We start from the raw sequence: 22,803 nt of genomic DNA, 5'->3' as shown, positions 1-22,803 counted from the left end.
ATATTTTTATTTGAATATGAACAATATTTACAAGAATGAACAATGAATCAAACTTCATGAACTGTACAATGTAATAATGAAATGAAAATTCTATTTACATGCATAACTTATCAATGATAATAATTGTGATGAGAAAAAATATGGAGTATAGGGATTATATTACCAACACATACTGAGAAATGTGTATAATTAAATACACAGAAAATACTTTAATAATTTGTTTTAAATTATGAAACAAAAAAATAATTAAATATATTATTGTTCTAGGTTGAAATGTAGAATCAATAATATGTAATGGACAAACCATTATTGTTGTTTCTCTTCACAGCAAGAATAAATCAAATAACATGTAACATGTTACATCATATGTGTAACAACACATACAGTATATCATATTGGTTTCACCCTTGTAAAACTTAACTTTTAATTTATGGTTCTTTACATAAGTACAGTTTATCTTTCTTAAATAGATTATACGCATACACACATCATCACAGTCTTTTTTTATATGAATTGATGGCATTCATGAAAATGAAAGGTTTTTGTAACGTGTATCTGTTGAACAATGTACGTATAGTCGTATAATCCATTTTTTTCGTGTGACAAGACATGTTATGTGAAAAAAATTGTGTACGCCATTAAATTTAAGCCAAAATAGTGTCATTGTAGGAAATATTTCTTAGGAAAAGTTTGGTAAAATTATGTTATAGATTGATGAATGAGAGTATTGCTGTTTCTTAAATAAAATAGTTAAATTTGAAACTTAACATTCTTGGAGTGTTTCATGAACTTAATAACCTTATTCCAAATTGAAGGTATTGGGCTGTATACAATTATTTTTAATACATATACTTTCTAAGGTTATTCAATTAATTCTGAGTTTTGCTTGGGTGTGTGAACTTTAGTGCACATATTAATTACTTGAAAGTGTTTAATCTTTATTTGACAATTTACATTAAATTTGGTAATCCTTTGCTGGATATTGTGACCCTCTTTGTGAGGTTGAAGTGGTTGTTTTCCCACGAATCAAGTGCTTCAAACATGAAATTTTTGTATAGTTTAGGTTGGGGTTAATTCCATGGCATTTTTATGTGTTTTCAAAAAGATCCAATCCCCCAACTAGTACATTCCATATTACATTCAGAAACCATCATATTTGTGAAGAATTTAAGTTTTTCTTTAAAGATAAGATGATCAAGTTCTTGTTATCTTGATAAGGTTAACTTTTGTTTCATTTGTGACATTCTCCTCCTAAACTGATTTCTTGACTGGACTGATGTTATTTAGTCTTGCTGCAGCTCCAAAGACATTGTTCACTAATGTTGTACAACTTTTGCTTGGAAAGAGACTGAAAAAAAAAACAACTGGTTTTAAGCATTCTGGGTTAACAGATTGAGATATTTCAAGTATTATTACTACTATTATGTATCGATTATACTTTGCTACTATACAATGAACACTGAAACAAAGAAGGTCAAAGTAAATTAAATACAGAAAAAACTTGAACGTTAAGAGGAACATTGTTAATCTCTAAGCTAATCTTATTCTTCTACTTTTAAAACTTTATTTTTCAGTACATTTAGCCAACATTAATTTGATAAGGATAATGTTACAGCAATATACTAGAACAGATATAGGCAATCCACTGTAATTGTGAGTTGGTTGAGTTGATGTTTTAAGTCTACTTTATGCCTAGTAAGGCTAATTAGGACTGGCCTACTGTTTAAAGTGGGATCCAAACCACCACTGTACTTGTGGAAGAGTGCTCTTATATGAACGAGTTGACTGCAGAGCGAGTAAGGTGTTGGAGCACTGTAAGAATATAGAGATAGGAAAGGAGGGAGGGAGCAAGGTAGAAGGCTTCCACCACCATGATCATGCAATGGGAAAGCTCATGTCATTGTATTCTTATGCAACTCCCGCACTTCTGTTCTGCTGCTTACTGGCCTCAAGGTGCAGCAGTGATTTATCCACACACCCCTAACACCCCCAACACCCTCCCAAATTTTGACGAACACCCCCCCCCCCAAGCAGAAAATTTGAACACCCTCCCTGGATTTTTATATGAACAATAGAATGACAATACTTCAACATAAAGGAACTATTTGTAGAGCTACAAGAAGCAAAGTCCAATTCAAAGAAGGAGGGTGGAATGTTCAGCATGGTCATTTCCTGAAAACCCCAAGCTCCCTTGACAAGGTCAACTTTACAGAAGGGGCACTGCCATCTGGAAAATGTCAAACTGACCTCTCACCCTCCTTCCAGGGAGACATACTGTAAGACCACTTTGTTATAAACAGGTCTTTTAAGATGATGTGTACACTAACGAACTCTAGCGTTAAATATAAGAAGTAGAGATGACGTCAGGTGTGATCTGATTGGTGCTGCACAAACGAGCTCGAGTGTTCAAGAGCGACCAGGAAGGCTGAATCACTCGAGTTCTGGGTAGCACGCCGATCAGATACACTGCACGTACACTAGCGTTATTCATGTAAGGTAGAGTTCGTTAGTTCTAATTGGTATTTGGTATGTGTCTTTAATTTAACTTAGGGGAGTAATGGAACGATAGAATGGTTCCAAAAGATTTTTGTTAACATTATATTTTTCAATTTGGTTTCAATACATGCAATAAAACTCATGTTAATATATAACTTCATCTGGTTTCTTTGAAACATGCTGGATTTAATTGTAACATCTGTATTTTTCAATGAACATTCTCGAGACGCATAGGACTCTCTATAGCATGCTCCACTGCGTGGTCACATCAGCCTCGTTTCCTCACGGGAGTTTGGTTTTCTCGAAGGAACCGAGGGTGGTGATAAGAGTGGTAGCAGAGCATGGTTGATCGTGTGTTTTCAGAGGCATGTTCATTTGACCTTACATACCAGCTGTCGGTTTGCTCTGCTCGTTGCATTGAAAAAGGCCAGTATTCAATCTGTTTATTGTAAAAGAGAAGGAAAATTTAATTGGTTATGTAACATAATGGGGGAGAGATGAAAATTAGAATTTAGTGTTAATGTATGTTTCTAATTACAGATACACTATTTGCAATATAAAGAAAATGGATGGTGTGAATTCTTTATTAACCTTAGATCAGGTGGGAGACTTGGATCTCACGCAATATCGTGAGCCCTTTTCTTCAACTCGTAACAGAGACCAGCGATCTGAAGGTAATGAGAATAATCCTATTAATGTACTCGACCAAAGAAATGTAGAGGTACAACCTAGTTATAGGGTTCCTATCAGGACTTCCTGGGTAAATAGATGGCCTCATCACAATTTAATACAGTTCTCTGATTCAGACGAAGAAGCTAGGCTTACTATTAATGAAAGGAGTAACAATAGTGTTATTTTTCCTGATGGTGTGTTAAGCAAGTTAACTAGTCATATTGCACATAATACGTTAGTTCAAGCTATTGCGGATGTTCCGCCAGTGGTATCCGAATCTTCGGATAATATATTTCAATTTTTGCTAGCAATTGAGAAAATTGTAGAAAGGGGTTTGTTTCCCTTGAGAGAAATCATGTTGTCAGGAGTTAAATTTCAGTGGGGACAGTCTCAACAGTCTGCCTTCAACAAACTAAAGCAATGTTTTGAAGATTTTGTAGTTCTGAAACTACCCGACCTCAATAAACCCTTCACAGTACAAGTGGATGGAAGCCTAAAAGGGTTTGGATGCACGTTGTTGCAGGAAAATGAACAAGGTCAACTAAAACCTGTTTATTTTCATTCCAAACGGTTGAAAGAGAAACATAAATCAAAAACTATATATGAAATAGAATTAATGGGTTTAATGTTAGCTATCGAGAAATTTGGTTTCTATTTAAAATTAAGACCATTTACGGTTCAGATGGATTCCCTCAGTGTTACATGGATGATAAGGAGAGCTAAGAAATATCCATTGTATGCTCGCTATTTAGAAAAGCTTTCTGAATATCAGTTTGAAATCTCTCACATTTCCACCACGGCTAATGTTATAGCTGATTTTCTCTCACGCATTTACAACAGTCAAGAATTTGATACAGAAAGTTTAGAACTTGAAGAATTGCAACATGTAAATTTGGGAATGTATTTTCATCCATTATTCTCTTTATCATTTGATTTGGAACAGAAAAAAGATAAAGTATTGTCCCGAATCATAGATAAAATAAATAATAAAGAATTGGTTCCAGATTATAAGTTAGTTAATAATATTTTGTACAAGAAAACTCGTGCACTAAATCAAACGTTTAAAATATGTGTGCCAGAACATTTACAAAATTCAATAATCGATTATTTTCACTCGAATGTAATTGGTGGATCCCATTGTTATTGGGTAAAAACTCTCAAGAAAATACAGTCTAGATTTACGTGGGAAGGTATGAAAAATCACATTCAACGATTTGTAAGTAGTTGTGATGTTTGCCAAAAGGCAAAGAAAAGAAATGTACCTGCGTCTAATGCTTTGATGTCAGAAATCATAAAATTACCCTTGCAACGTATCTTTATGGACGTAATAGGTCCGTTACCCATGTCTGGTGGAAATAAGTTTATATTAATAATGGTAGACGCCGCTACTAGGTTTTGTGTATGTCACGCAATGGCTAAAATTAGTTCTAAAATGTGTGTCAAATTACTACATAAAACATTTATGTTACTAGGAATACCTTATGAATGTGTAACTGATAATGCAGCTTATTTTAAAAGTCAATATTTCACCTCATATTTATACTCCATGGGAATTCGTCATATTACAATTTCGCCATACCATGCGGCGGCAAACTTGAGTGAAAGATACATATCTACTATTAAAAGTTCCATGCGAACTTATATACACAACAGACAAGACAAATGGTCAAGTGTTTTACAAGAAATTGTCTTTAGTATCAATTCAGTATATCATGAAACCTTAAAGATGTCTCCGGCAGAATTATTTTTGGGTAGGAAGTTGTACTCTCCTCTAGAAGTTAAGTGGCAATTTATCTTGTCTGATGAACATCTTGAAAAACAAGATTTAATAAATAAATGGGAACTTGCCATTGAAAATATGGTTAAAATGTGGCATAAGCGAGACAAAATGTATAAGAAAACATTTGCAGACATAAGATTTTCGGTAGGTGACTTAGTTTTAGTAGAGACGCATGAAATCTCTAGTCTAGCACAAAATATAACTAAATCATTGAGTATGAAATATGCTGGACCTTATAAGATAATAAAATTTCTAGGGGGTAATAGTGTTTTATTAGAAAATGTAAATGACTCCAGGAAAGTTCGTCGAGCTCATGTTAGTCAATTGAAAAGGTATCTGTCTCGCCTTCACGATTAAAACTGCTCAGATTTTTATATATATATATATATATATATATATATATATATATATATATATATATATATATATTAACATATCCAGTAACTCGTGAGAAAAGATTAGAAATTGAATCAATTGTTCAAGATTTATTAGAAAAGGGAATTATAGAAGGGTGCCAAAGTAACTATTGTTCACCTTGCTTCATAGTGAAAGGTAAAAACAATAAAAGTAGGCTTGTTTGTAATTACTCTGAAGTCAATAAACATATACTATTTGATGCCTTTCCTAACACGGTGTTAGAGGAAAGTTTGATGTCAATTAGCCAAGGAAATGTTTATAGTGTGCTAGACATAAAAAAGGCTTTTCATCACATTAAATTAACTGAGGATTCGTCAAGCAAGTGGATACGACGACCGCCGGGAACAAGTTGGAGTTCGGAAAAGAAGCAGAGTGGCGCAGTGGAAGCGTGCTGGGCCCATAACCCAGAGGTCCGTGGATCGGAACCACGCTCTCTCTTATCACCACCCTCGGTTCCTTCGAGAAAACCAAACTCCCGTGAGGAAACGAGGCTGATGTGACCGCGCAGTGGAGCATGCTATAGAGAGTCCTATGCGTCTCGAGAATGTTCATTGAAAAATACAGATGTTACAATTAAATCCAGCATGTTTCAAAGAAACCAGATGAAGTTATATATTAACATGAGTTTTATTGCACGTATTGAAACCAAATTGAAAAATATAATGTTAACAAAAATCTTTTGGAACCATTCTATCGTTCCATTACTCCCCTAAGTTAAATTAAAGACACATACCAAATACCAATTAGAACTAACGAACTCTACCTTACATGAATAACGCTAGTGTACGTGCAGTGTATCTGATCGGCGTGCTACCCAGAACTCGAGTGATTCAGCCTTCCTGGTCGCTCTTGAACACTCGAGCTCGTTTGTGCAGCACCAATCAGATCACACCTGACGTCATCTCTACTTCTTATATTTAACGCTAGAGTTCGTTAGTGTACACATCATCTTAAAAGACCTGTTTATAACAAAGTGGTCTTAACTGCACACAGTGTTGACAGTTCAGCGTTTGAATACTTAAATAAATATTTCATAAATACGTTACAGATTTGTAAATTCAACCCCCGAGTCAATGAAATTTAGATTTCGTTGCATTTTCCTTTTGATTCCTTCATGTGAAAAATGTACGCTAAAAGTAAGGGAAGAAATTCAAAAATACAGGTTTGACTCCTTGTAGTGAATTGTGTTACTATGGTTAACACCACTATTTTCTGTAACTTGGGTGAGATGGATGATTTTGGAGTGGTAAAGAAGAGAACAGTCAAATGCCTTAGAACTTAGGTCAGTCTTAGTGTAGCATGTCAGTTCATGTGTTGTTGTTCTGCATAGAGTAACAATGTCTGAAACTTTACTACAAAACTGGTTGAAGAAGGTAGAGAAAATGAAACCAGAGAGAAAGAAACCGAAAGTGGTGAGTAGAAAAGCAGTGACAATATACTATGTAGGTACAATTTCTTTCAACGGATATTCATAAAGTACGAATATAAAATTTACTGCCCGAGTATTCGATATAAAACGGCAAGTATTTCATGAAGAACATAAGTGATTCATTCATGTCTATAGTTGATGTATGTAACCATTTTTGTGGCTCAAAGAGTTCTTACCTTTGTAAAATAAATTATATATTAGAAAGAGAGTTGTAAAAAAAGGGGGGTTTGGTCACGCGGGGTTTGCCTGGTTGCAAAGGACAAATGGGCTGCCGAACAAGCAAAACAGATATAAATAGAAAAGTGTAGTGCCCTGTGAAATTACTGGCACCCTATTGAATTAAAGTTATTGTCACTTTGCAAAGATATTGTAAAAATTGTCTTCCTCTTTTTATCTAGTCTGTTCCCTGACATAATGACAAATTCAATTTTTTCCAACTTTGCAGAAGAACAAAGGAAGTATAAGGAATTAAATATAAAAAAAAAAATTATTTACATTAAGTCCCAAATTTGTATTAGACCACAGGCGCACCAGTGGGGGCACGACGGTGTTTGCCATTGCCTGCTGGAAAACGTGGAGAGAAAAAAAATAGCTCGTTTCATTGTGCTCTTTCTGTTGCAAAGTGAAAGTTCTAAAAAATGTCTTGCTCACTTCGCTCGCAGTGTGCTCATTTATTTAAGAGTCATATTATATCTGCAGATACATGCACTTATTACTACTACTTCAGACAGGCAAGAGCGCACGCACCCATGCAATGCATTCTCACCGATATTTCATCAATGAATTGGGCACCCCAAAGATAATATCTGAGTTATACCTACGATAAGAACCATACAAATACAGTAAAAAAATATTGCGCAAGTTTTCCTAATTTCTTTATAACCAACTTAAGAATTGCATGAAATAATCCCTCGTAATAATATGTTTAAATGTTGTATTTGTTAATGTCATGACTTGTGTTTGTCTAATGATTGATTAAATCAAGTATGTTATTGAACATTATTGGAAAGCAATACTTGAAAAGTTAGACTGAAATGTTAACATTAACACAAAAATCTATTTTCCATCTTTTCCAGCATTTGACATTTTTTTTTCTTCTGAAATGTTACGTGAAGGGAAGGGAGGGGGTTAATCTCTGGAAACATCTATGAACAAATTGAATTAGGACGAATATTTTAAAAACAGTCCAAAATATGCACTTACCATCCCCAAACTTACACCTGCCAAAATTTTCCACCCCCCCCCCCCCCCCAGGGAAAAATCCTGGATAAACCCCTGACTGGTGCAGTGCATGGGCTGAAAGCTAACACAACACAAAACATGTGCTCAATAAGTACAAGTAAGTTACCCAAGCCTGTATGAGCTAGGATGTGCAGTAAGTTTAATGCAGTATAGTTCTTTACTGTAGTATGTATAATAATAATTAATAACCTGTGGTTGTGGTGTAACAGCCTACCTACCAACTGCCACTTCACTCTAACCTGTTGAGGTGGGATATCATACAACCAGTTATGGGGTGACATGTGATCAACACGATGAACCCCCAGTCACTGTTGTAGGATTCCATGACTGGGTTATGCTACTCTGTTTTGTAACTCCCCAATTTCCTCACTATGGTGAAAATTGGGTCCCATACACAGACCAAAATCTCAGAAGAAAAGTTGTTACTCTTTTCCCCCCAGGAGACTTGCACATGTCCCATAGCCGGAGCACAAAGCATCATGTGTTAGACTGCACAGCCACAGTGTGAGACACTGTACTATGTATGTATTTTTTAAAACTTTATTTATTGTGCTTTATGCACATCTTATGGCAGACCGCGAGCTTTTCTAACAGCTCGTAAATTATAAATGATGTGGAAATTTTTAAGTTGGGCTTCATCATCATTAACTACACTTACTATTTGTATGGGAGAATCCATCTAACATAGCGAGGAATATACACAGTCTTCTCATTGCAAAGAATTCCTGCAACAATTTCTTCAACAGCATCATTTGGTTCGAGTATGGACATGACCCTAAGAAATGGAAGAAACTATAGATAATGTTAAAGTTCTAATACAAGTTATCCCAATATTCACTTTAAGTAATTAAAAACCGTGCTTGAAGTAGAAATTTCTGTGTTGGGGGCACGCTTGGTTGAGTTTGGGGATTGGTGGAAGATGCTTGTGTGAATCAACTTTGGAGACAATGCAATATGTGGGGGAAATCTATGCAAATTATCCTAATTGGGGCTTTCATAACTAGGGGGATAGCATCCCCAGATCCCCCTCACCTTTCGAGCACTGGTTATATAGACATTGCTTATTAAGTTACTTTCAATTTTATGACCTAAGTACATTAGAATAACCAAATGTAATATTTTAAAGTTATGTTATGTGTTCAAACTGTTGGTGTCACTCTGCTAATAATATACCAATGTAATAACAAACTTCACAAGTGGTGTTCATTCAATTGCTGCTTCGAAGTCAGTGCTTTTCCAGCTTTTTGCTTTAAACCTTATCTTTAAGTGTCTTCATTAAGGCGAGGAGGGACAATTTCACCTAGGTCTTTCTTGCTGGGGCAGCTGCTGATCACTGTTGCCAACTTCGCTCTTTTGGAGCCAGGTCTGACTCTTTCGTGCACTCGTTTGACTGTGAACTGTGGCACCTGCCCTCTGCCCCACTATGATGCCACCACTGGCTTCGGCCCATAAATACCAACTTTTGCCATGATTGTACATTTTGCACGTGACGTGATATTCGTATAGCTATAGGCTGCGTCACCCACCTCTTCTTTCCTCCCCATGTATTTTTATATATAGCACTGTGGCTAAGATGAAGATGACAATTTTGTTATCCGGGAACCCTTTATTTTCGATTTTATATTAACATCATTGGATTATTGAGATGGGTGATGCTGCCAAATCTAGGCGGTGAAAACTAAGAATGAATTGCCATCACTTTAAAGCTAACAGTAATAGCAGCACCCGCACCCCTCTGACAACTAAAATTACCCTAGTAGGCACTTTATGCAGCCTTCGTTAATCTAGCTCCTTGAAAGTCCTCTTTAGCTATATTAATGGTGAAATTTAGCTCTATTATGCACATCAGGTTTGGCAACACTGCCAGGATGGCCGTAGGAGGCAAGGAGAAATGCACTAGGCTTATGGGACCATTATTTTATTCGTTCTCTCAGGAATATCAAACATCCGATGACGTAGAAAAGTACATGGACGGAAAAGGGACACATTGAACTATGTCATAGTAGTAGGAAAAGTCGAAACTCCCATTTGATGAGCCGTAACTTGAAGTTGAAGTTGATGTCCCATAAGGAATACATGGGATTCGGTAAATACTAATCATATTTTTCAAAAATCGTATAAGGCTTAATAATCAACTTAGGAAACCGCTTCCACTTGCCACATGGGGAGAAATTCATACTCTTCATTTCTGGTGGAGATCTTTTTAGTAGCATTGCTCATTCCGACGATATTAGAATAAATGCATGCCTGGTGCTTAATTGTCCCTCTTTGCCTTAAATGAACGTCCAGAGTTGTGAGATCTGATGAACACAGGGTGTATTCAGTGCAGGGGCGGCGCCAGAAATTTTCGACCGGGTGGACAGAAGCCGTATATTGATAAGTTAGGGTGGGCAGTTTAAGACCACATGTGAGTTTTACATATTATGCAAAAAATACAAGGCACGTACTCCATTTTATATATTCGGCCAAGACAGAATGTGTGATTGGTAGGCAGTGGTGAAGAATTTAATTAGTTTTCATAATTCAACCGAGCATGGCATCTTCATCACATGAATTTTTAACAGAAAGAAGCGTAGCTTTCTCGTTGGGAGTTAATGATCACTTTTCTTGGCTTACAAGGTTTTTTACAACTGTCAAATGCATATGAATGTTTGGATTAAAAGGAATTTCTTATTAAGAAAGTTTTAAAACACATGAATAACCAATGCTTCGATCATTCTTTATAAGGTTTTCCTAGGCTAAAGAAAGTTATTATGACAAAATATCACTGAAAAATAGCATTGAAAAATTTGTTCAGAATTGAAGAGATTATTTGCTAAGCTGATATTTGATTTCTGAAGTCTCTCTAATGCGGGAGAAGGAACAAACGTACAGTTAGATAAACACATTCATTTAGGTAACAAATAGTTTTGTGTTGTAGAAATCGATTTTGGCAATAAGGAATTTATCAAAGTGATTCATCATATCCCGTAATTCATCTTTTCTTCACAGATCACCTGGGCTTCAAGGGATGACTCTTTCAAACTCAAATGTCAACTTCTCTTCTACACAATACACCCTGGAAACTTAGTTTTTGCAGACCAACGAGTCTCTGGCACCTGAAACCTCAGTCAAGATAGTCATTTGTGGGGTTTGTTTGTGTTTGAGTTCGTTTATGAGTCCACTTTATGTACAGAAAGGCTAATGCGGACTAGACTTACAGTTTAAAGTGGGATCCAAACCACTACGTGCCTCCACAGGGTATTGAACCTGGAACATTATCAGTAAAACAACGAAGAGACCCCATTTGTAGGTTTTGCTTTGTATGCCTCTGTGTGTTTGTGTTCGTCCCTTCATCACTTTTATAGCTACAACTACAGAAAAGTGACTTAAAATAAAACAATCAGTCAAATCAGCCACAGCATACTCTTCCACAAATGGAGATTTATTAGTTCTTAGCACTTCGAAAGCTGAGTTAGTAGTTTCAATTCCACAGTGTTTCATTTTTGGATCATGGCAGCTAACTCCGTGAACAATGACGCTGTTTTCCGTAACTTTCAAATAGTTCTGTCTGTAAGTGGAAGATATATTTCAATCCTCAGGCAATACATCTCTTAAATGGACGCACGTTCTGTTTTGATAAAACAACACATTTGGTGTGAGCTCTTTTTGTATATTCTCTTCAAAGGCATAATGCTGTCGCCTTGAAATTAAAGGGTCCTTGGTTCGAACCTCCCCCGGTGGAAGAACACCACATATTAGTTCTGACCACACTTTGAACTGTAGGACTAGTGCCAATTAGCTTATACGTATCTTAGTATGAAAGTAGGCTTACAAACAAACAAAAACGTCTTCCGGATATTTTGTGACAACTTGTTTCCTTTAATTCAGCTTTATCTACAGATTCGCTTGAACCTTTGATGCTTCCAAACTTTAAATCTTTATTATTGTGTCTCGGATGCCCTCGAATCAAAATTTTCCTTCCACCCTTTCACTCTTTTTATTCTATGTAAGTTAGTCACATGCTTGCATAACTGACAGGTTTTCAGCAACTCAATAATTATAAATACGGAGAAACTAGTACTCACTTTTATCCGCGAAGCTGTTTTTTCTTCTTTTTCGATTAATTTCAGTGGCCACTGCCATCAACGAGGATGGTGGCAGTGGCCACTGAAATTAATCGAAAAAGAAGAAAAAACAGCTTCGCGGATAAAAGTGAGTACTAGTTTCTCCGTATTTATATACTACCGCGTCTCTCTTTTACCAATCATGAATCAATAATTATGTGGTTCCTTTTCAAACCTACGGAATTGTTATATCAAAAAGTATTTACCTCAGTACTGTAGTGATTATTGTGATTGCTTCTTATTAGCATAATGAAAATAATTGTTCTTTTGGATACAATATGGCTATTTGAAGATGACAAGTACATAAAAATTGCGATGAAATAAGGAAAGGGACGCATCAAATTGACCATGTCTTTTCTGGCATTTCAATGTAGACCTAATTAAAAAGACGAAATGATTTTTGTGTTGCTGGAGGAAGCAATGTGAAGAAGATGGTTTTATTTGTTTATTTATAGATTACTTTCATACCCAGGTCGGAATTTATATATGTGTAAGTCCGGAACTGTTAAGAACTCCCACCCCCTCTACACAAGTTTCAATTAGAACTTTTTGGTTAAGTTATGTCAGATAGTTAGTTATAATTCTATATTTTTACCACATTCCAAGTATCTATTTTTTTTTTATTATGTTGCACTTTTGAAAGCATTTTTACCCCAGTGCAGGTATGGAGCTTAGCCCTCCTATCTTCATTATACCTCGCATAATTTTGTGCCTCCCACAAAAGGCCTCGTAAGCCTACTAGTTGTTTCTAATCATTTAAGTGTTCATTGGACACAGTTTTTGTTTCAAAACCTCTGGTAATTCGTTTCGATTTACAATGAATAAGTTAATGAAATCGAAAGAAAATTTCATAAATTTCATTCAACGTAATATTTTTCTCCAACTTTCCTAAACTTATTCAATAGATCCATTTTTCAACAAAAGACAGTAAAGCTTTTCTGGGATGATAATATGTGAACATTTCTAGTGTACATAATATTCACAAGTAAAATATACATGGAATGATCATCAGAATACACTGATATATTGAACATCATTCAAATTTCCCATAGTGTATTATTTGTTGATATGATATGATTTATTTCCATCCACTTGATCATATAAGTACAAATAGCACTATGATATGGGATACGTCAATTACATGTATAATTTTGAGTACAAAGAAATTAACACATACTTATGCATATTAAAAAGTATAAAAGAGTATAGAATAACATAAAAATAGAAGAAAAATCAAAGGTTATATCTATTAATGAAAAATATGATCTAAGTACTCCTCTGTGCTATAAAACAAATACTTCATAAGCAAGCTTTTTACTGTTATTTTAAATTTGGTTGGATTATGATTCTTGAATTCTTCTGGCAGCTTGTTATAGAGTTTTACACCTTGAAATCCTAGACCACTATGTGTTTTGGATGTGCGGACAGTAGAAAGGTGGAGCGAGTTATGCATACGAGTGCTGTACTTGTATATGTCCAGATTTTTTGAGAAGATTTTAGAATTTGTATGAATAAAGTACAACGTTTCTAATATGTGCAAACATGGAAGAGGTAATATTTGAAATTTGTTGAAAATTTGTTTTGTTGGGTTTGAGAGGGATACATTCTTCATAATTTTTAATATGCGTTTTTGCCAAATAAAAATTTTCTGCATTTTGGGTGAACTGCCCCAGAAAGAGATACCATATGTAAGTACAGGTTGAATCTGTCCAAAATATACTGTCCTTAAATCATTCAAAGTTAAATTTGATTGGGTGGGCAATCAGGTGGGCACAGTCATCTTTGGGTGATCGCTTGCCACCTGTGCCCAACCCTGTTGCCGTCCCTGATTCGGTATTACCTCTTCACCCAATCCATATCATCAACAGATGTTGGAAATTAAAATTTTCCTCATTTTCAATTGTCTTAGATACATGTCATGCTTGAGTCAAGTGATCCACTTAAAAATGCTACAAACTCTCAATGCTTGTTTCACAAGAACCGACTTTTGGTGCCAAGTTTCCAGCATTTCAAACTCTCTCGTAGATATGGACATAATCAGTATTCTGGAATGTTGATGTGATTCCATGATTAAATACCGTACCCCTTACTTCAAACTTTTATTTAATTTGAGTAATTACAAATCACATCCATGGATCTCAAACTTCTTTCTAAATAGTTTTTTTTTTCATTTAGCTTACATTCTAGCATTTATTGTATCACTTTTCTGAGATCTGATATCAAAATACTGTTGTCATTTTTATTTGTGTTATAAAAGTTAATTATAATCATCGTACAAAAATTGTGACTTGATCGCAAACACTTCCTTTCCAATATAAAATTACAATAGCATACCTGCTACAATAATATCACTATTTTTATTTCAAACTAAATATAAATACAAGTATATTTAAAAACGTATTGCTAAAATTTTAATAGATTATTTTTTATTTTTCACAAAACAGACTGGTATTTTTTTTAAAGCACAGTAGCAAAATGTTTATTATTAAAATTGCTACATGCATTTTCTGTTAGTGTTATTTTATCAAGTTTCTTTTCAGTTTTCAATATTTCTTAAAAAGGTTGATGTTGTCATTTAAACATTTCTTTCCTTTTGAAAATAACATTTCTATGATTTTTTTAAACAGTTACAGCTCCTCTATAATTGCTATATTTATCAGTATCAAATAATTTTATTTCATATAGTTATTCTGCTGATATAAGAAGAGAAACAGAAGAACAAGAAACATTACTATTTCTTCTCAAATTTTTAATTTTTCAATTATAAGTTTTCTTTGGATGCTAGCAGATTTCCATGCTATATTCAATACATATTTCTTATATATTTTTTAGCTGAAGGCTGGAGGCTACCTGATCTCAAGCTAGAAGTAACACTTATTTAGTGGACATGGATATTCTTTGTGAGTGCCCCTTTTTCACTCATCCTCACCGCCACTGTTAGCCAAAAGTGGCAGAAAAGCTATGCTAAATAACAAAACTACAAATACAGTACAAACACTTACTTAGGTGTGGAGCCACGATGCATGCCAGTGTTGATTATGTAAGAGCAAACTGCTGTATTGAAGATTCCAGTCTTGCCTGTGGCCTGGAAGGAGGAGAAATCAATGTAAATATTGTTAACATCTCAAACTACCACTGTGGGCTGAAATTAACAAATAGATGATGAAACTGTTTTCATACATACGATTGATAAATAATATCACATAGTAGCGATTGTATGGACAGTTTCATTTTTAACAAATTGTAAGAGATTAATGAAAGAATATGCACAGAGTTGGGTAACTTTTGCATCAAATAATGGTAGAGGAAATGAATGGATGATAATGGTCTAACATGGAAATATTTGCAACACAAATTGTTTTTGTACTATATAGAAATGGTGTAGTGAATTCTATATTAAAAATCCGTGATTTAAATGTTTGGGGAAAATCCGCCATCTTGAAAAATGGCGGCAAAGGTAAAGCTTTCCATAAGTCAATTGGAAGCGATCAGCCTATCTCACAAATACTTTCATAATCACTATTAGCAGAGGCAAGGAAATAATTAGAATGTGAATGGTTTTTGTGCTACATTGTGTGTAATGTTATGATTAGGGAAAGGAACTTTAGGTAAATAAATGTTTTTTCTGCGATAAGATAGAGACCCTCATTTTTGCCAAAATTCTGATCATAGCCTTATATGTCAACACAGCAAATTTTATTTTACATAAAAACACATATTTTCCAGTTTTCCGTATGTAAATACATATTTTGCGAATTTTCATTTTAAATACATAAAATCGCTCATTGACTTCATCTAACTCGAAATCCTCGAAGGAAAAATGTTTATTCTCCACACCTCTTTCATATCGAAAGTGTTAGGTTTGTTTTGTCTTTGAACACGCTCGCTGGCAGACTTTTGGCGCCTCGCCTACGATCCTATTGGGAGAAAATAGCTGTAAGTAGCTGGGGCTGGCTACACGTAACGATAGCAAGGCTTTTTAATGAAGCAATGCAGCTATTGTGGCCGGAAGGCATAAAATTTGACAATGTTCTTCTCTTGACAGATGCTGCAGCTTACATGCAGTAGGCCTTGCTGTTAGCTACCCCAAAATGGTGCACGTTAAATGTGTGACTCATGCGTTGCATAGAATATGTGAAAACATAAGAGCTCTTTATCCCAATGTCGATGAACTGGTTTCAAATGGGAAGAAGGTTTTTATCAAGTCGCCTAGAAGAATAGACATTTTTAAACAAAAATGTCCTGAAGTTCCCCTTCCCCCTACACCTGTAGTTACGCGATGGGGCACTTGGTTGGATGCAGATGTTATGCCCAGAACTTTGAAAAAATTGTATCTGTTACAATTTTTTCAAAGTTCTGGGCATAACATCTGCATCCAACCAAGTGCCCCATCGCGTAACTACAGGTGTAGGGGGAAGGGGAACTTCAGGACATTTTTGTTTAAAAATGTCTATTCTTCTAGGCGACTTGATAAAAACCTTCTTCCCATTTGAAACCAGTTCATCGACATTGGGATAAAGAGCTCTTATGTTTTCACATATTCTGTTGTAAATGATCTCGACAAAGAAGAATTCTGCAAGAACTGTTGATGGAGCCCTCCTTAAAAGTCGAATTGGCATACATCTCAAGAAACCTGTCCTTTCTCTCCAATTCCATACGAAAGCTTGAATCGTCCGCGTATAGTAGAAACGAAACTGAAAGAATTCACTGGATCTAACGCACGAGTGCAAATGTCTATATGTACAGAATTTTTTTTGGAAAAAACAAGGTTTTCAAACTTTGTGCCAAATTGCACGTGTTTTGGAAAGTGAAGTAGAGGAAGAGGAAGCTTTGGAAAACTTCAGCGTTAGTGACATTTCGTGCTTCAAATATGCAAGAATTGTTTCTTGTGACGTGGAGCGATCTTTCTCACAATATAAGATGCTTTTTAGAGATAATCGTCACAGATTTACAATGGAGAATTTGGAAGAAAAAACTATGGTGATCCACTGCAACTATTCCAAAAAATAGCTCGCTAAGAGGTAATCATTTAGAAACTGATTTCAGGTGTTTAAAATGCATGTTATAGTTTGTTTTTGTTACCAAATGTTTTTATTTTTGTCACATATTTTCCTGTTTTTATCACATATTTTCAACATTTATGACACATAAAAAATAAATATTTCTGAGTTTTTTAGCACATAAAGTTCCGTTCCCTAGTTATGATCAATTATGTGAAAGGTTTATTTCTTCTGCTACATTTCTATTTATATATATTGTATTTCTCTAATGCGCAGTGTGTTTATTAGTCACACACACACACATACAGCCCCCCCAACACATTTGTTGCTATATCTTTCGAAATCACCTTGGCTGGATATCTGTTGAGGCCAGTATAATAATCTTCTGCGAGACTTGTGTTGTATACTGTCAATATGTGTTTTTGTTTGTCCCTTCATCTATTTCATCATAACACAATCCATCTTCATCTTCACAATTGGCCAAAAAGTTGCAGAAACGCAAAGTAAAATAAAACATTCATTCATTCAACAAAAAGGGAAAATAGAAAGGATGTTTGAAAAAAATACATTAGCCACAAACAGAAGAGGATAGGAGTAGTTACATTGAAAAGGGGAATGAAGTTAAAACAACAGTAAAGGAATCTGAAATAATATAATGGAAAATTTGGAAATATGGTGGGAAAGAAAGCCAGGGAAAAGAGTACATGGTAGTTCTGGGGAATTGTGAAGATCCTCAGGGGAAAGTTTTGGGAAAGCCACAAGAAATAATGAAGATAATGAAAAGTTAATTATAGGAAAATGAAGGTGCAGCACTAAGTTGAAAAAATCCAAAAGAGATGAATGACCCAGGAAGAAATAGGGTGATATATGGACCACATCCAGAAAGTCCTTGGCCCAGATTTAGAGGGTATGTAGAAGAGAGTGAAATACAAATTGCAGTAGATAAGGTGGAGACTTGGAAGGCAGCAGAACCGGATGTGATTGCCCCAGAAATAATGAAATACAGATGCCCAGAAGTAAGACCTAACTAAGCTGTTTAAAAAAGAATGGAATGAGAACAGGATTACAAATCACTGGAGAAGAAACATTATCCCATCTCATGAAAAGGGTAAAAACTACATGGTCATCTGCCCCTTCGGTTACACATATGCTCTATGCAAGGGTGCTGGAGAGATGGCTTAGAAAGCAGTAGTGGAAAACATTGTAGAAGACCAGAGGGGTGTTTGGTCGCAAAAGCCAAACACAGGATCATGTGTATACCATAGAACAGTTATTGAGAAATGAATCGCCAAGAATATGGATGTATTTCTAGCCTGTCTTGATTTAAAAGATGCTATTCACTCAGTTCCTCAACAACGTACAAGTTGGAGGCAAAGGAGGTGCCAACAAAACTTCTCAATACAGTGAAAACTGTATAGGATAACCCTGTAGGGGTAGTCTGAGAAGCAAATTGATCTATATGTATCTTGACAATAGATAGCTCAAAACTTTGAAATTATGAATTACGAATTTCTACTTTATTATTTGGCACACACAAGCGATGTACTACATGAAAATTTGAGTAAAAATTGCGGTTTCAAGTTCTGATTCAGCCAAGCATTTTTTTCTCAAATTTCTTCATATACGAGGCGCATCCAGAAAGTAAGTTTCCCTATTTTTTTCCCGTGAAAGTAAACATAATGAGCCATGTAAATTGCACATGCGCAGCAGAGCTAAGACGTATCAATCATATGCCAGGCGGACAGATCCCGCCTGACGCCAGTAGCGAGGCAGCAGTGGTCCGAAGTGGAAGCTCGTATTCCTTCTCCCACCGCATGCGAGGTTCGGTTGGTGATAAAGTTCCTGAATGCACAAAGCATTGCACCGATTGACATTCATCGTCAGCTCTGTGAGGTCTATGGGCCGAACATTATGAGTAAGCAGATGGTGCGTCGCTGGTGTCGGCAGTTTTCGGAAGGTCGTCAAAGTGTCCATGATGAAGAGCGCAGTGTGCGTCCGTCCCTCATCACTGACGATCTGGTTGAGCTGGTGCGGCAGCGCATCCTAGAGAACCGTCGCTTCACGATTACGGAGTTGAGTAGCCTTTTTCCACAGATATCGCGATCCGTGTGGCATGAGATTGTCATGCAGCGCCTGCTGTTCAAAAAATTGTGTGCCAGGTGGGTGCCGAAAAACCTGACACCCGAACACAAAATGAATCGTTCAGGAGCAGCACTGACATTCCTGCAACGGTACCATGATGACGGCGATGATTTCCTCGACAGGATCGTCATGGACGATGAGACGTGGATTTCGCACTTCACCCCGGAAACCAAGCAGCAGTTAATGGTGGATAGTGGATCTCCGGTCAAGAAGAAATTCAAACAGACGCTGTCGGTACAGAAAGTGATGTGCACCGTGTTTTGGGACAGGAAGGGCATTTTGCTCATTGACTTCCTCCCCAGAGGTGAAACGGTGAACGCTGACCATTACTGTGAAACACTAAGGAAATTGCGATGTGCCATTCAAAACAAGAGGCGTGGCATGCTTACTGCAGGTGTTGTGCTCCTCCATGACAATGCTCGTCCACATACAGCTCGGCGCACAGCACCTGTTTTGACGGAATTTGGCTGGGAGTTGTTTGATCATCCTCCTTACAGTCCTGATCTGGCTCCCAGCGATTTTCACGTTTTCTTGCACCTCAAGAAATTCCTGTCCTCCGGTGAGCGTTTTGGCAATGATGAAGAGCTGAAGACGTTTGTCACACGCTGGTTCCATTCACAGGCGGCAGAGTTCTACGACAGTGGGATTCAAAAGTTTATACCACGATACGACAAGTGTCTCAATTGTGGTGGTTGCTATGTTGAAATATAGCTGAACCTTTGCTGTACCTGTTGCCAATAAATGGTTTCCTGAAACTGTGTTGGTTTCTTTTTTAAAAAAATAGGGAAACTTACTTTCTGGATGCGCCTCGTATCTTACTAGACTCTAGGTATGTGCTAATTTGTCTCATACATACACACAGTACATACGTAACAGTTGAATTTTCTAATAAACATAACTAACCTGCAGTTCTAAAGTAAGAGATTCATCAAATCCTAATGCTGCAAATTTTGTAGCACAGTAATCAACACAAGCAGGAGCTGCTACAATTCCAGCTAAGCTGCTTACTGTGACTATGTGACCATGGTTTGCTTCCATCATGTCAGGTAGAAAAGCTTTGGCAGTCTGGAAAAAATGGAATATACAAGGATTTAGTTTGTTGCAACACTAAAAATATGGTAGGGCATAATTCTATTCTTATTGCAGTGCTGAGTTTCTAGCTATGGCTCTGACATCCAATTACATACTCTGCTGACTTACAACTATGATGAAATTCATTAGACAAAATTATCTTTAATGAACAATAAATTTCTTAGCCTGTAGTCAAACCAAAAACCTTATCTTGCATTCCTTGCATTGTTAAACATTGGAATGCGACATATCAGTAGGTTTTTGTAGCCTTAAGTTGAACAAGATCCATAGGTCATGGACTCAACTCCTGGTCTGGGCATAGGTGTTCTGTGAGTGTCTCATAATTTCATCACATCTTCCTGATTAGCCAAGAATGGCAGAAAAGTGAAGTCAAATCAATTAAATCGATTGAACAAGATGTTCACCTTCCAAGATATATTCCAACTGGAAAATAATGTAATATTTTTCATCAGATTATTATTTTTTCCTGCTAAATAATGCAGAAATGTGCTAGTTTTGACAACTGATTTATTTTTTCATTCTGGTAAGAAACTATGAGCTTTAGCACTTTCAATTCAATTCAATCCAATGGTCTTTATTCTTAAGAGTTAAGTATTATTAAAGAAATGACATATAAAGATACAATAAATGTATTTTCTCTGGGTGTGCAAGTCACATGTCAACACCCAAAGGAAATTGAAATATAGAAGAATGTATCTTTCTTTTATAAATAAACTGTGATATTAAGATTTTGAATGCTTTTCATTACACTGATCAACATTAAAAAAAAAAAAAAAATCAGATGTTTTCAAAGCAATAGATGATTCTGGAAGTATTTTGAATGCTGATCATGCACCTGACATCCATTTTTTCCCATCACGTCAGGATTTTTTGCAATCATTAAATTTCTCATATTCGCCATTCCATTCCCTTTATTACAGAACACAACAAAATATATTTACACAAGGGAAATTTTGGTTGTTTACAAACCAATGGGTGATTCTAAAAGTATTTTGAATGCTAATCATTGAAATTACATCAATTTCTTACCACATCAGGAATTTTCCCTAGGTCAGAATTTTTCTCCACGTCACTATGTTCAATCAACCAACCATATTCTAACATTGAGTTTTGGACATGTTCTGAAGAAAATTTTTATGAAGAATTTCAGAAATAAAACTTATGTAATCAATGTTCATACAATTGTCATACCAATGTGTGGAAGATGCATTAAATGCTCACAATTGTATGTGCATTTATGGTTCAAAATTGGAGGATTTGTATTATAGAAATCAATATTTTACTACCATTTATTTATTGTATTATATTATTTATTTATTATAATAATTTCACATTTTATTGTGAAATTAAGGCAGTTAATACATTGCAGTTTTCTCAAAAACTAGGCGTGATAAGTAAAAATGGATTTCATTTTAGAAATCAGCATGCTGAAATAATTCAGAGACAACAGTCATCTGCGAGACTAGTATAATTATCAGAGTTTTTGAGTGACAGCATTATATGAATGCAGCATATCTGTCAAGTAAGCAGGTTGTTGTCACGGAATTCCAAAAATGTTCACTGCTTTATTTATTTATATGCACCCCCATGTATCTCACCAACATGCTAAGCAAGTCAAGGCATTTTATTAATTTTCAAGAGTTTGTCCTTGATTTTCACCTCACATTATGCATCGATATATTTTGCGATTGTTGAACATTTAAACTTGTATTATTATTAGGGCACGGGATTTTATGTTATAATATATTTTTAATTTGGCATCGGATTGAATACTGGGTTCAGATCTTTACATATCTGATGAAAATCAGCCTAAATAGATGAACTTGATAAGACATATTTTGACATATTTTACTAATTTAGCATTTTTACAATGTATTTCTTCAATTTTCTCATAATATGACATATTTCTGTATAATTTCATAATTATCAGTTATTTTATAATATATTCTTCGTACCTTTAGCACAATGGGTAATTTACATAATTGATGGCAGGATAAAGAAATTACAAGCAAAGAAATTAAAGCAGACTTAGCAACTAGTAAAGAACAATAATACCCCTCCCCCCTGATAAGAGCCATTGTTGCCAAATGTATGTTTTGTGCAAATATGGAGACTGACCATGTTGTGACATGAGTCCTTCAAGAGGGAAAGCAAGTGATATCAAACCCTTCAAAGGCAAATTCTTTTCCATTCACCATCCCTGTGTCAGTTGCTTTCTTTCCCCTTCACTGTGAATATGGCAACCAAGTGTTCAAATTCCTCCATGATGGGAAGAGTGAGTTCTCACTGGCAGAACAACCCTAAGTAACCAGAACTGTTTGGCCAACTAGAGTTTTTATGTGGGAAAGTTTAGGTTTATGTTAGTTGGCAAATTGAAGTTGGTCTTAAGTTGGGACAATTATGCTGTAAGAAACTAAGAAGTAACAG

At 35.7% G+C, this 22,803-nt stretch overlaps 1 protein-coding gene across 1 annotated transcript in view; it reads right to left on the bottom strand.

Annotated features, from left to right (window-relative positions):
• Nucleotides 1-267: 267 nt before the first annotated feature.
• The window catches only part of LOC145981958 (estradiol 17-beta-dehydrogenase 11-like), a 34,699-nt gene continuing 12,163 nt past the window's right edge, over nucleotides 268-22,803 (bottom strand). Inside the window, exons 4-7 of the mRNA XM_083115453.1 lie at nucleotides 20,188-20,349; nucleotides 15,145-15,227; nucleotides 8,695-8,811; nucleotides 268-1,348 (exon numbers count right to left, since the gene is read on the bottom strand). Of these exons, the coding sequence (XP_082971579.1) occupies nucleotides 1,252-1,348; nucleotides 8,695-8,811; nucleotides 15,145-15,227; nucleotides 20,188-20,349 (459 nt within the window). The 3' untranslated portion in view covers nucleotides 268-1,251. The remainder of the gene's footprint in view (nucleotides 1,349-8,694; nucleotides 8,812-15,144; nucleotides 15,228-20,187; nucleotides 20,350-22,803) is intronic.

Source organism: Lepisma saccharinum, chromosome 30, assembly GCF_977018435.1.
Source record: "Lepisma saccharinum chromosome 30, izLepSacc3.1, whole genome shotgun sequence".
Classification (NCBI taxonomy): Eukaryota; Metazoa; Arthropoda; class Insecta; order Zygentoma; family Lepismatidae; genus Lepisma; species Lepisma saccharinum.
This window is presented reverse-complemented; position numbering and strand designations above follow the sequence as displayed.